Genomic DNA, 14,459 nt, shown 5'->3' with positions numbered 1-14,459 from the left:
ACCAAATAGCAAGCTTTTAGGTAAAGTGGTAATCTAACAAAATACAAGGATTTGATGACTTACAAAACAAGATGTGTTGTCATTGAAAGCAAATGAGTGCATAAATTTGTATGAACCCTCAAGGAATAGGTAAGGAATGGCTATTCCCTGTATTTCACTTCCTATCCTATTTCGTGTTACATGGAATAACACGAGTATTTTCATTAGTGACTTTATCTAAACTATTATATCTCTATACAATTTTTATCACATTCTCATCTTATTTCATTCTATAGGATTAGACATTCTGCGAATCTAATGTAGCCTAAGAGTTTAAGACACACGTCTATACACAAACAAGCTCCTGCATAATACAACTCTTTAACTAATTAATTAAGCCAAACTCATTTTGTCTTGTCACCCAACAAACCATGAACCTATACTTTAGAATTGGCCTCAAAATAAGGCCAAATAAATCGTGCAGTTTTTGGCTTCCAATCCTGCATAACTAGGATATTTTATTTTTTGGAGAAAGCACATGTCACATACATGTCTAAACAGTTCCATTGATGGAATTTCCTTTATGTAAGTTGATATATGGAGTAATGAGCTAACATATTCTTGATTAGCGTGGTTAATAAGTTAATTTCCATAGCTTTTAAAGGGGTTGTATTCTGATCCTGGTACATTTTTCTCTCTCAACTACCGATAGGTTGGGGTTTCTCTGTCTTAATGCTAAACAAGGGATTAATTTTAATGAAGAATGTTTAAAAAATTTATGTGGGCTTTGTGTAGAAATCAGCTTGTTGGATGAACTCATGCCCTGGTTATCAGTGGCCTAGCCTAGGAATGAGTTGCTTTGCTAAGTGGCCCAAGATGCAGTTGCTTCCTTGGCAACTTTAATTGATGTCCTACCAGCTTGTATGCAGGCTGGGCTCTGTGGTCTTACTAGATTTTCGCTTTCGAGATTGACTTTGCCGGCATGTAATTGTTGAGATCTCTTTGTTTTATATTGTGAAGAATGGGTCAATATTTCCCCTTTTCTGAGATTATCGCATAATATATATATATATATACAGCATCCTGAGGGCTGCCTGGAAGAACCTGGAATTTATTTATTTATGCTTGTTGGGTGTATCCCTTCCCCCCCCCAACCCTGGATAGGCAAGCAGGCTGCAATGCTTCGCACATCACATAGGAAATATGATGAAATTTTCTTTTTATTTTACTCTAAATATGCTTTTTATTTATCCCATGCATTCAATTTGTTCATAACCTTGCTGCTTATAATGTAGGCCCTTGACGCCAGATGTTGCATGTGATTCTAAAACAACTATATCAAGGTTTAGTACTAGGCCGGCTGATGTTGTAGTATCAGTTGATCCAAAACCTTCAGATCGTGTGAGAAGGGGTTCTGCTGGTGTAGTGGGGTCTATGATGCTTCTGAAATCATACCAGAACATGCATACTCCATTCACCCAGGTTTCTTTATCATTTTTTACTATTTCACATTTTTTTTTTCGGAAATATTATATTCTTTCCAATACACTGGAAGAATAAAATATTTGACGTTTCTTTTCTAACATCATTACAGGATGCACCGCTTATGACAGAAGACATGCATGAAGAGCGACTGCAAGCTGTTGAGGCCTTTGGAAATTCATTTGTAAGCTCAAATTCTTTGTTACAGATCTATTTTTTAATCTTTGACACAAGATCACCTGCTCTAGTGAAGCAGTCTTGACCATATTCACTGTATTTATTTATCTCATGCATAATGGCATTTTAAATTTGTAAGAAAATAAGCCTAATTATCCAGCTGGATTAATCTTCACCAGCATGGCTTGGACCACTTATATTCTCATTGTCTTGTGTTATTTAGGAGGCTGAAGCCTTGGATTTCTTAGCCTAGTGATGTAGGACAGCATCATGGAATGACAGCCGATTTGGGGGGAAGAGAGAGAGAGAGAGAGGTGAGGGGAAGAAGAAGGAAGAACGAAGAGAAGGAAATACAATGGGGGAGAATCACACATTCAGTTTTAATTCAAATTCAAACAATAACCTCCTCCTACATGGCTTTCACTCACTATTTATAGGAAAGCCTCTAACACAAGAAATTACATATGTACCTCTAAAACTACATGAAATGACAAACTTACCTCTAAAACTCACAAATATTACGAACAAACCCCCAATGCACATAATCCTATACCAAGTAAACTAAACATACAATAAACTATTAACTGAACCCAACAATCTCTTGACCCAATTCTTCTGAATTAGTCTCCAACAAGGGATTACCCATGGTTCGGCTTCTTGTCCTACATCAAATCTCCCCCAATTAGAAGGGGTTTGGTCCCAAATTTTGAAATGTTAAGCAAACAAGGACTCTTTGAAAACCGATGCTTGAGTGATGCAAGAAACCATGTCCTGTTAGCAGCACCATAGTCTTGAATGAAGAATTGGCATCAATGAACACATTGGGGATGACAAACTCTATAATAGGAATGTTTAAAAGACTTTGAATATCTTCAAACACATGCATTTCCTTGCTTGTGGTGTTGTCAAGTGGAGTAACTTTGATATGATCAATAATTGTTAGATTCTTTGTCTTGGTTGGTTGGTATAGGGGGCTTCAAAATAATTTTCTTATCATTATAGTGAAAGATGTATATGATCTCATGTCCTTGGGTCACACCCAAATCATCCAACCAAGGATAACCAAGGAGTACATGGCCAATATTCATGGGTATGATATCACAGCAAACATTATTAAAATAGTCACCCATTTTGATAAGAACAAACGTCTTTCACAATCATGTAAAGTAGAGTTATCAACCCAGGATATCTCTCTGGGTGAGGTTTTGGATGAAGTTGCATATGAGTGACCACATTTATAGAAACCTCATTCATAGGGTTATTTGGTCTGATTTGGATTGGATGTTGACAGCTCTTGTAGATCCTTCAAAACATGTACCAAGCTCAAGTAATCAACCTTTCCATCAAATAACTTCTCAAAATAGCAGGTTTTTGTACGATAAAAATTCAAAATACAGTTTCTGGAAACAATGCTTTACAGTTTTGGAGTTGCTGAATAGGGAGAGACTCTTCCAAACATGCGCCGCTGGCATGTGAGCTGTGTGAGTCTCCAGCAATGAAACTGCAGGCGAATGTAAATCAGCGGTTGGTGTTGCAATTGTCATGGTGGTTTGAAAAGAAAAGCGCAAGAAATTAGGGATTTAAGACTGGCCAATGGCTGGTAATTTTTGGCCGGCACATAGGATTTCATCGGTGATCGGATGGTGATGAGGAGTGGGTTTCAGAGGTTTCTGTTTTCAATGGCATGGGTGGTGTTGTAAATTGTTGGCTGGAAATTAGGGTTTGAATTTGTGGGGCATGACTGCAATTTGGCTGGAAGTTGCAGCTGTTCCCCCCCCCCCCCCCCCTCCTTTGAAATTTGGGACTGGAAATTGGAATATTTACGTATGAGAAGAGATTGATAGAGAGGAAAGTGATAAATAGAGAGAATGAAAGAAGAAGAGAATAGAGTTTGCAGCACTTTGAGGACAGAAATTAATTGCAGAATGGTAAATAGAAAGAGATCAGGGAAGAGAAATAGACTGAATCCATAATATCAGAAACCGGCTCGGTAAGGGCTTGTTTATTATCTAAATGATTGATTCCCAAGCCCAATTTTTAGGCTTGGCTCGTTTCGGCTTGTGAGCAGTTCGATAGATGACTCGAATGGGCTTGTTTATTAGGCTTGTTAAGGAGCTTGGTAATAAGTTCGTTAATAGGCTCGTTAAGTTCGTCCAATCCCAAGAGTCCAATACTAGCCCAATCGCCCAAGGAGAAAGACATAAATTTTGGCCCAAACAAAATAGGTGGATGAAGCTATTATTCTTAGGTCATTTATAAAATTTCAGCCCGAGCTTGAGCTCAAACCTGAGCCTGCAAATGAGCTAAGCCGAGCTTGAGCCCAACTTTCTCAGCTCAAATTGACCTAAGCCCGAGCTTGAGCCCAAGTCCGAGCCGAGCTTTGACTCTACCAAGCCAAGTCTGAGCATGTTGTTGCTCGGCTTTGCTCGGCTCGGCTCGTTTGCAGCCCGAAGGAGAAGGGAAGAGAAGGAGAAGTAGAAGATAGAAGAAGAAGAGGGTAGGATCCAATGTCTTAAATTTCGATTTCGACTCAAATTTCGAACCTCCAAAAGTATGGAATTTTCAATTTCGATGTCAACTCCGATTTCGATTTGAAAAAATAATGGAAATCAGTAGTAAATCGTGGAATTCTTTTATAAAACTTTAGAAATGGTTAATAGACGTTATAATATTAGGACTAATATATTGCTAGTTAAATACATCTATGTTGTGTATGAGATGGAAAAGTTGTAATATAATTTGTGTACCAAACATATTTGTAAGATAATGCGCATTAAACTTATTCAGTTAATGCAAATTAAATTCCTAAAACATTTAAATATTATTTATTATACAAATAATGATAATTTAGACATGAATAGTTAGATAAAAAATGTTGTAAGTTTATTTTTTCATATAATTTCAAAAGCCCTTGTAATAATCTTTTGTTTCAATAAATAATAAAATAAATCAAGAAATAAATTTCACTTTGCTCCTAGATCTCTCATTTGAATTTGGAGGAAATTTCGTTCTATAGTTAAAATATCGACAAGTTTTACTAAAATTTCTAGATTTCGATAAATTTCGGATGATTTTTTGAAATTTCGATGGAAATTATGTAAAATGGGAATTGATTGCCATTTGGATTTCGATTTCTTGGGAATTTAAGACCATGTTAGAATCCTGCTGGGCACCAGGGGATAAATAAATTGCAGAACAGTGGATCATAACAGAAAGAAAAACAAGTGGTGGATATAGGACAGAGAAGAGCAGAAAGAGAAGAAAGAAGACGCGATGAGGAATGATTCGAAGGAAAATGGGGAACTGAAAATGGAAGAATGGAGATCGTGGTTGGGCTCAATGATAACCTCCTCCTACAAGGTTTTCAGACATTATATATAAGAAAGCCTCTGACACAGGAAATTAGACATATACCCTTAAAACTACATGAAATTACAAAAACACCCCTAAAATACACAAATATTACAAACAAACCCCTAAATATACATAATCCTATACTAATTAAACTAAACGTACAATAAACTATTAACTAAACCCAACAATTTAACCCAATTCTTTTGAATTAGCCTCCAAAAAGGGATTACCCATGGTCTGGCTTCTTGTCCTACATCACCTAGTCTCATGGCTGCATGGTTAACACCCTGGCAAATGCAATCCTAAGAAATGTTGATTCATACACTGGAAAAAGGTTGAGATTTGAGCAAACAAGATATCCTAACAGGGCTCTTGATCTTGCTAAAGAGTTTTTTAAGCCTTGGGCTGGCATTGTGAATCTTCTATGTTCTGACATTAGAGCTTAAGTTCAATTCTTGTGAATCTGTCTGAGTCAGCTTTCTGACTGCCCTGAATCTCTATAGACAATTGCATCAAAGTGGCTGTTGTGTTGTTCTAGGTGTGTTTATTTGATTTTCTGTTTGCTATTCAGATCATGAGCTTGATTTTTCTTTTCGAGTCTAGCTCACAAAATTTTATGTTTAATTTTTCTTGCTACACAGTGATCTGTGTGCTTTTTCAAATAGGAAGATAGACTGTTCTTAGCACATATATACTTTAAATAGGCCTTGATCCAACTTCTCAGCCCAGAAGCTGATATACAATTCTCTTCTCATGATCCTGTCTTATAGTGGGACACTATCTGAACGCTAGCAGGGATACCCCTGTTCTTATATTTCTAGCATTCATATTCTTCAGCTGTGATTTTTAGTTTTATGCTGGTCACCTACTAAGACCCTGTTCTTTTCTCTACACTTGTCACTTGTGATTTGACTTTGTGAAAGATAAAATGCTGAAAGACTGGCGGTGCTATTGTCATTAAGACTAATTACCTTCAACTCTTCCTACCAAGCAGTTCTTGAGAAATGCAGTTTCGATAAGAGTGCTAATCCTTGGCACTGTGCATATACTTTGATGTGTGTATAATCATTTTAAGCACCCAATTTTGTCTGGGGTCAAGTCCAGACCTTCGAAAATAAAAAATAAGAAATAAAAAATTGGTTGTGGTTCAATTTTGAGCATCCCTGAAAAACATGCAAATTTCAAGTCTCTCTCACTCTCTCTCTCTCTCTCTCATTTTGTGTTTTGATCTCTGCTCTCTCGAATTGTGGTCATGTTTTCTTCATTTTAATTTTATCTTTATTATTTTCCACGTATTGAAATTGAAGAGGCAAATGAATGAAAATACCGAAAAAGAAAGTTTCCAGAAGGAACAAAATGTCATTATTTCAGCCTCAAGGAGGGAGAGGAAGGCGCTGCCCGGGGGGGGGGGGGGGGGGGATGCTTTGCATGTGCCGGAGTCCCTGCCCCCTTTCCCATGAAAAGCTGTTTGCAAGCTATCAATTTGGCTCTACCCTCCCTTCCCTGTCCCTCTCATCCTGTCCTTTCTCCGGAGTCCAGAAAAATCCTCCAGTTGGATTCACTTCTCCCAAGAACTTGTTACTGTCAGTTTCGCTCTGCCTCTTTTCCATTCCCCTTCACCCCTTCTACTGATTTGCCTGACTTCCTCCTTCACCTTCCATTTCCCCCCTCTCTCAAAAATCAATCCTTCATGAAAATCCCTCTGCCCCAAGCTAACCACCTCTGCTCGAGACCACTTACCTATGGTTGAAGGGGGTGAACCTTATTGAAAGCCCTTTTCCTCTGCTGCAATCACTTCCCACAAGCATCCCAACAACCCTCTCTTCACTGTCTTAAATCCTGTCCATTTTCAACCACCATCCTGCAAGGCTGCCATTTGGTGCAAGGCCTGCATTGACCCTCAGCTAGCGGAAGTTTACCACCTGAAAAACTCCAAATCTGTATCTCCATAAGCTCGCCGTGTAGCCGGACCCAACTCCAATACTTGTAGCCAACAAGCCAATCATTGACATATACTCATTTGGGATTCAAGTGTGAGTGAGGAACGGTCAAAAAGAGATGGTTGCCAACTCTTGAGAGAAGGAAGTTGATTAATAGTAGTGATAGACAGAGAGCCAAAGAACTTTTACTTCCTTTACAACCTTTTTCTTTAGAGTTTAGATATTAAAAGAAGATGCATTATGAAAGAAAAGAGATTACAACCTAAAAGAGGACAAGAATATCCGCAACAACTGAAAAAAAAAAAAAAAAAAAGCAAAGAGATCAAATAAGAAAACCCCTCTTTAAACCCTTTCCGTCATAAGAAAACCCCTTCAAACTCCTATCCTAGTGAATTTTGTTTCCTCCAGGATCAGACAGCCACAAGCCCATCTTATCCATCGATTGTTGAACTTCTAAATTTTTTCATATACCTCACCCATAGGAGTGGCCAAAACTCCATCCTTACTGCGTTGCTTTTTACCCATTCCATCATCCTCAAAAATAGAAACATCCTCCAACTCTTCATGGGAGATGGTGGCACTTTTATAATATGTCCCCAGACAAATCACACAATTCAGAAACATTGCCATATTTTTCCTGAACCTCATCCAAAAGCAAACCACCATCATCAGCAAACTCCCTAGTGTCATCATTTTGATTATTTGTCGCATCACCCATTCTTCCTTCTCCTCACCTTTGCTAACCCTCTGAATACTTGGAGATTCCACAATACACAAATTTCCTACAGCATTTCTTAAAAGAATTGCCTCACTTCTCTTCACTTTTTTTTTTTTTTCATTTCCACTCTTGCCTGTACTGCCATCAAACGAACGTAAACCTTTTTACCACTATCCTTTTCACAGATCTTTCCCTTACCTGTAGACTTATCCCCCGTATTGTCACCCTTACCTTGAATATCATCCTACACCCTTTCAAGACCATTTACCAGCAGGTACTGATCAGTCTCTCGTCACAACAGCAGCCCTCTCCCCGCCAAGGACACAGAAGCATCAACCTAACTCCCATAATTGCCTGAATCACTCCTGTCCTGTGCCGGGACCTGCCTTTCAAATCCTACCCTATCTTTGGCCCTTTTGTTTGAAGAGGATGTAGTCAGCTTCTCCTTCTCCAGCTGTGATACAGTCAAACAACCACAGTTTTGCTTCCAATGTGGATCCCTGACCACTCTGCAGTACCTTTTTTTGACTGTACCATATGTCCTTAACTTTCTTATGGTGGTGGATGGATGGAGTTCTTCAAAATAACTTTGATGGTAGAAATAACAGCCATGGAAGCTCCACCGATGGTGAATGGCATGGACTCTGCACTGCTGGGAGGATATTGGTCGCAGAAGTAGGTTGTCAAATGTCAATTCAGACAACGAACATCTTTGTGTGAGGTGTGGTGAAGTGCTGAATGTAGACCTGCAGAAGAGGCTGAAAAACAAAGAGGATTTGCAGAGGAAGGCAATTGGCACAGAACAGAGGCAGCTAGGGTTTCACATGAGGTAAGTTGGGTTGATGATGAGGTGGTCTGGGCTGGGTTTTTCCTAATTGAATTGATAAGAATCCAAACAACTAAGGACTGAGGAGAGCTCCTTTGTCTCTCTACGATTAAGATTCATGCAAAACTGAAAATCTCAACAAACAACAGTACTATTAACAATGAAGAAAGAAGAATATATGAGTTAGGAAGCAATGAGGTGAAAAAGAGAAGGAAAAGCAGCTAAAAAATATAAATCATCAAGCCAAAATCCTCCCAAAAAGGAATGCTGTATCCATCTCCCACTTTATATTCGACTCAAGAAAAGAAAAGAGAAGAACCTGTGAAATAAATTTCCATGGACTTTCATGTGAAACTCTAGCTGCATTATTAGCAACTTGTCCTTTCTCTTCTATACCAAATTTACTTTTAATAATCAAATGCCAAAGATTCTTCCAAAAATGAACCCTACATTCATCGCCCACTTTATATTTGGTGCAAGAAAAGAAAAGAGAAGAAACCTGCAAAACAAATTTCAATGGGCTTTCAAAAGAAACTCTAGCTGCAATATTAGAGCTTGTCTGTTCTCTTCTATACCAAATTTACTTTTAATAATCAAATGCCGATGGGAGGAAAGCACCACAACCACTTGTCCACCAGAGCAATGCTTTTAGACTGCAAGTTACCAAGACCCAAGGCCCCTCCTTGGACCTACCAATAACATCCCAACTCACAAGCTGATCTCTCCTCTCTCCCACCCCGGACGAAAGAAAATCTCTCACACCTGTCTCCAATCTACTAGAAACCCCTGCCAGAATCTTAAAGTAAAGTGGGATTGAGGAAAGACAAGCCTGGACTAGCATAATGCGACATCTCTAAGAAAAGAGGGTGACCTTCCACCCATCAAGATGTTTGGAAATCCAGTGACCACTGGATCCCAAAATTTCTCGGAGTAAGGATTCCCATGTAAAGAAACTCATAAGTGAGTCGAAGGTCAGTATAATACCTCAAAACTCAAGAGTGCATCAAACCTAGGTATCACTTAGCCAAATTAATCTTCAGCCCTGAAACTAGCTCAAATACATGTAAATAGTAAGAATACTATGAAAAGAAATCTATCATCAGATAAGCTAAAAAATAGTGTCATTAGCCAACTCCATGATTTTTTTGGTATTCTATGATTGCCTTTCAATTATTTCTGATTGACAGGAAATCATAGAACACCAAAAACACTCCAAAACTTAAATTTCTTAATTTTCTATTCCCAACGGTAACGAGTGAAATTGGGAAGAAAATCTATGCAAGTGCAATTTTTGATATAGTAAGGTGTAAAGTGGATATCCTTCATTGACATATAATAATACTATTATTACTAGTAAGAGTGGCTATTTTACTTTTGCTAAGTTACTGAAATATAAAGTCTTCCTTTGGACTATAAAAATTGTAAAGATTCTTAAACTTCACTCCTTTCATCTCTCACTCTACAGTTTAAATTTTTTAATTCATTAGTAGCTAGCAACTCAAATCTTTTTGTAGTAGTTGTCTGTGTCATGATTTGTCTTTTTTTTTTGGTAACTAGTACCATTTTTCTTTTTACATCTTTCATGTTTAATTATTTTTTTAAAAATATGGTAACATTGAAGATTTATTATTATTGACTGAAAGCATCATCTATCTAATACAGAACTTCTCAGCTCAGTTGGAGAGAGAGATTTTATCTTCAGGTATACGCTTGTTCTTTCATTCTATTATCAGTGTTTTGCAACAAGTCATTTGATGTCCTTACTCTTTATTGTTGAAAAAATATGAAACATGCAAAGAAAGAAAGGAAGGAGCATGATAGAAGTATCTATGAAATGCTCTTATGGCCGCAGTGATTTATGATGCAGGATCTGGAACGCTTCTGTTGGAGATATTTTAGAAAATTATTCACCCTGATGCTTATACTTCAGCATTAATTAAAAAATAGCACCAGAAACACTCTTTTTTTTTTCCTGGGGAGAAGGGGTAGTAAGGGGCAAGTAGTTTGTGGTAACTTTCTCTAAGTGATCTTTGGAGCCCCTACCTGCCAGGGAACAATATCAAGTGGGGCCTAGATAAACAAGTCCATGGACCATGAGCTGTTCATTAGGGGCCTATTGAAGAACCTGTAGTAATTTCATAAGCATATCCAAAAACATTTTTAAAAGATTTTACATAATTAAAGAAAATTCTACTACTTTGCTTAATTATTTACACAGATTTTCATTCCTTAGCATTAGGAACCACATCATGAGTACTTTAGTCAAAAAGAGCGAGCACATATTAGTTCGATGGCATACTATTTACACTGATTCTCATACCTTAGCATTAATAACCACATCATAAATACTTTCATAAAAAAGAATGAACGCAGATTGGCTTGATGACATACAGAACTGCACAAAATATAATGTTGGAACATTGATGAAGACAAGGGAAATATTCTTTCGTATTTTGATTGATTGCTTGAGCACAGTTTTGGAGTGGTTTTCTGCATGGCAGAAGTTGAGAGGCATGAAGGCTGCTACCATGTAAATGCTGTTGGGCGCAAATCAACTAATTGGCTACAAATGCAACAGATAAACCGAATTTAATCCAATGAAAATTTTGTCTTTACTCTTTCCATCTCTTAATAGGCTATTTAACTCCTGTGCAAAACAGTGTCTTTTCAACTCCTAGTGTAACACGTTACCATATATTTTTTGTAGAATACCTTTATGCTTTAAGCATTTAGAGATCTTTTCCTTGGTTTTAGGTCTCTTGTTGAATATGGTTACCCATGCACCGTTCTGCATCTAAGTTTTTGTCTTTTTGACATAGCAGTCTTTTGTTATTAATATGTTTTAATGTTATGCTAAAGTTTGTTTTGCTTTCTGTTATTACTATTATCTTTTTTCTTCCTGAATTGTGATGTTTATTTCCTTTTTTCCCTTTTAAGAATGTGACTTTTACTTTCTGCTTTTGTTTCGTTTTTGTTTTTGTTTTTGTTTTTTTTATTTTTTTTCATGGCCATAATTCATATGCAAATGAGATGTATCTGTCTCGTGGGAAAAAAAAATTCTACCTTATGTGTTGTCATGCTGTAATGTTGGTTGTTTACTGATGATGTTTGAATATATCTGCTAGACATGTCAGCATTCAAAGCAGCAAATCCAGATGGTGTTTTTGAAGATTTTATCCGTTGGCATTCGCCTGGAGATTGGGAGCATGTTGTTATTGAAGATAGTGGGGAATCCAGTAGTCATGCGGTGGAGGCAGTGAAAGATGGTTGGCCTCCTCAAGGAAAACTGTCACAGAGAATGTCAGAGCATGGGAATTTATGGCGAAAAATTTGGAATGATGCACCAGATTTACCGGCTTCTGAACAAAAGCCACTTTTGGATCCAAATAGAGAGGGAGAAAAGGTTAGTCTTTTTGAGAAATTGAGCTTTTTTTCTTTATTTTCCACTTATGTAAGTTCAGCAATTTAAGTAATGAAGGATGGCGTGTCAAAGGTCTTAGAATCTGCTTTTAATGTTGCATTATAGAGGTTCCCAGCATTTTAAAAATTGGCAAGAATAATGGGTTAGCAAACATCACTTGTATTCAGGATTCAGGACCATAAAGAAGCAATTTGTGTCAACATTTCAAACTTGGCATAAATTAAGCAAGAAAAGGGGAAAAAATTTAAACTGAAAATTCATATAAGCATATGGAAGGAAAATGTACATCCTGAATGCCGCTCTCTCTCTCCACACTATCCGATTTTGTGTTGTAATGTCTATGATAAATGTCATAAAATTAGACTGCTTTGGATATTATTATGTGTAATTCATGCAATGACTTGTTTTCATTTGGTCATGCAATGAAACATGTCTATTCCGAGCAGTTAATTTTCTTAAGATGCTTTATTGTTTATCTATGGCTCTTTTGGCATCTATGCTGTGTTTTTGGTCCTTTCACTAATCACAATACCTTCAATTCTATAGGCCCTTCATTACCTCGAAACATTGCCACCACATCAACTGCTTGGGCAAATGGTTTGTACTGCCTTCAGAGCATCAGCCGATACTCTTAACCAGACTAATTTTGGCGGCTTAAAGCAAATGACAACCAAAATAGGACAACTTTACCTTACAATAGCTTCTGTGCTGAAGCCCTTGCAAGGTATGTTTTTTCATTCTCTTTTCAGGCTGTACTTGACTAAAATTGAGATCCAAAAATTTACAATTTTTCCTTTGTCACAGCAAATCATCTCTCTTCCAACAGTGAGATTATTGAAGACCTTAGACGGCTTTGTGTCGTCATGGAACATGTTGAGAAGTTACTAACTCTCGCAGCTTCTCTTCATCGCAAGTTCTTGCAAGCACCACGCCTCTCGGAGGCAATTTTTGATGACTACTACAAGTTTTACCTTCCTAAAATGGGAACAGGTTTAGTGGAAGCCAATCTTCCTATGGTAAAAAAACCTATTCTATGATGTCTCTTTAGTTTAGCAATTAAGTTAATATTCACATCTAATGTTTGTGCGTGTGCATGCACACGTGCGCTTGCATATTTAGGGTCACACTGCTATTAGATTTAACTAATTTATGGAGTATAACCCTTAGACTCTGCCTGGGAGGATCACATCATTTTTTTTTCCATGGGCTGAGATTTCAACTTTGAAATTAATTTTTGCTATCATAGAGAGTGACTCAAAGAAAAATATCTTAATACTGGGAATGTGTACTTGGAAATATTCTACACACTGGATGCAATTTAAAGAATGGCTTGAGATACAAATTTAATTGCAAGTTGAGACTGCGGGCTGGTTTTGGCAATGTTGTAGTGTATGACATGTACATGTGATTTCTCACAATAATCTTTGTGGGCTAGGCAGAAACTGTACTTGAACTGATATGCCTTCCCTCTATTATCTTTGACTAGGAGTTTAACACGAAGCAACAAATAAAGGTTCATGAGAGACAGCTCGTCACAAATATGTTTACGCCACCCAATGCTAACCAGTCATGGAGGAAAGTTCTAAGCATGGGCAATCTTCTAAATGGTCATGAACCAATCCTTAGGGAGATTGTATTTTCCACACGGGATAGGGTGAGCAGCAGTCATTATGCAGCCCCGACTCCAAGTGGTTATCAAAAGGTAATAGAAACATATCGAATGTATATTAGCGGAACATCAAATGATCTACGAGTGGCCCTTTCCGTCACCTCTTGTGATTAATAGCCCATTGTTTTACCATATTATTGTTATTCTTGTCATTATTTATTTGATCCCAACTATCCTACTTATTTCCATAAATTGCACGGAGTATCTGCTTCCAATGGAAATGAAATATATAGCATTACATTTTAAGTTGCATCTGTGTTTTAGTGTTTTCTTGTCCATTGCTGTCATGGTGATTTCTTTTCCACATAAAAAAATTGCGAGTTCGTGAGATAAAGAGCTATTGTTTGTGTGGTATTGAGGCAGGTCTACAAAAATTTCATAAATGGTTCAGGTAAGATTCTGCTTGCCTCTTCCTCAGTTATTAGCATATGGAGTATTCCCTTCCAATTTTGAAGATTTTGGATTAGTTAATCTTTGACCCCGAGTTTGGGTGCTTGGATTTTAGGACTTGGATTTAGATTTTTGTGAATTTGTACAAAACGCTGTACAAAATCATATTGAGTTTCATTCAAATTCATACAAATCTAAATTTAAGATTCATACAAATCTAAATTTAAGGCTTAAAATTCATGCTCCAAACATTACCTAAGTTTTTATTTTCCTTGTGGAAACTATGATTCTTGATTTTCAACTATTTATAGAAATGATAAAGAGGGCAAGAAGTTTTTCCCACCACATCCATTGTGTATGCTGATGTAATTATGCTATTGCACTAGACTTACGATGACCATTGATGTTTGTACCTTATGATTGGGTGTTAATTTGCTCGTGTTTAAGTCAAAGCAGTAGCAAAATTGCATAGATCAAATATGTATTGCTTTTACGGTTTGTAT

General features: G+C 37.3%; 1 protein-coding gene across 1 annotated transcript in view; it reads left to right on the top strand.

The window, feature by feature from the left end:
- Nucleotides 1-13,818, top strand: part of LOC131148542 (uncharacterized) — a 117,220-nt gene extending 103,402 nt beyond the window's left edge. The window contains exons 18-24 of the mRNA XM_058098295.1: nt 1,275-1,461; nt 1,574-1,645; nt 10,139-10,178; nt 11,602-11,879; nt 12,444-12,621; nt 12,702-12,913; nt 13,384-13,818. Of these exons, the coding sequence (XP_057954278.1) occupies nt 1,275-1,461; nt 1,574-1,645; nt 10,139-10,178; nt 11,602-11,879; nt 12,444-12,621; nt 12,702-12,913; nt 13,384-13,680 (1,264 nt within the window). The 3' untranslated portion in view covers nt 13,681-13,818. The remainder of the gene's footprint in view (nt 1-1,274; nt 1,462-1,573; nt 1,646-10,138; nt 10,179-11,601; nt 11,880-12,443; nt 12,622-12,701; nt 12,914-13,383) is intronic.
- Nucleotides 13,819-14,459: the final 641 nt, after the last annotated feature.

Source organism: Malania oleifera, chromosome 2, assembly GCF_029873635.1.
Source record: "Malania oleifera isolate guangnan ecotype guangnan chromosome 2, ASM2987363v1, whole genome shotgun sequence".
Lineage (NCBI taxonomy): Eukaryota > Viridiplantae > Streptophyta > Magnoliopsida > Santalales > Ximeniaceae > Malania > Malania oleifera.
This window is presented reverse-complemented; position numbering and strand designations above follow the sequence as displayed.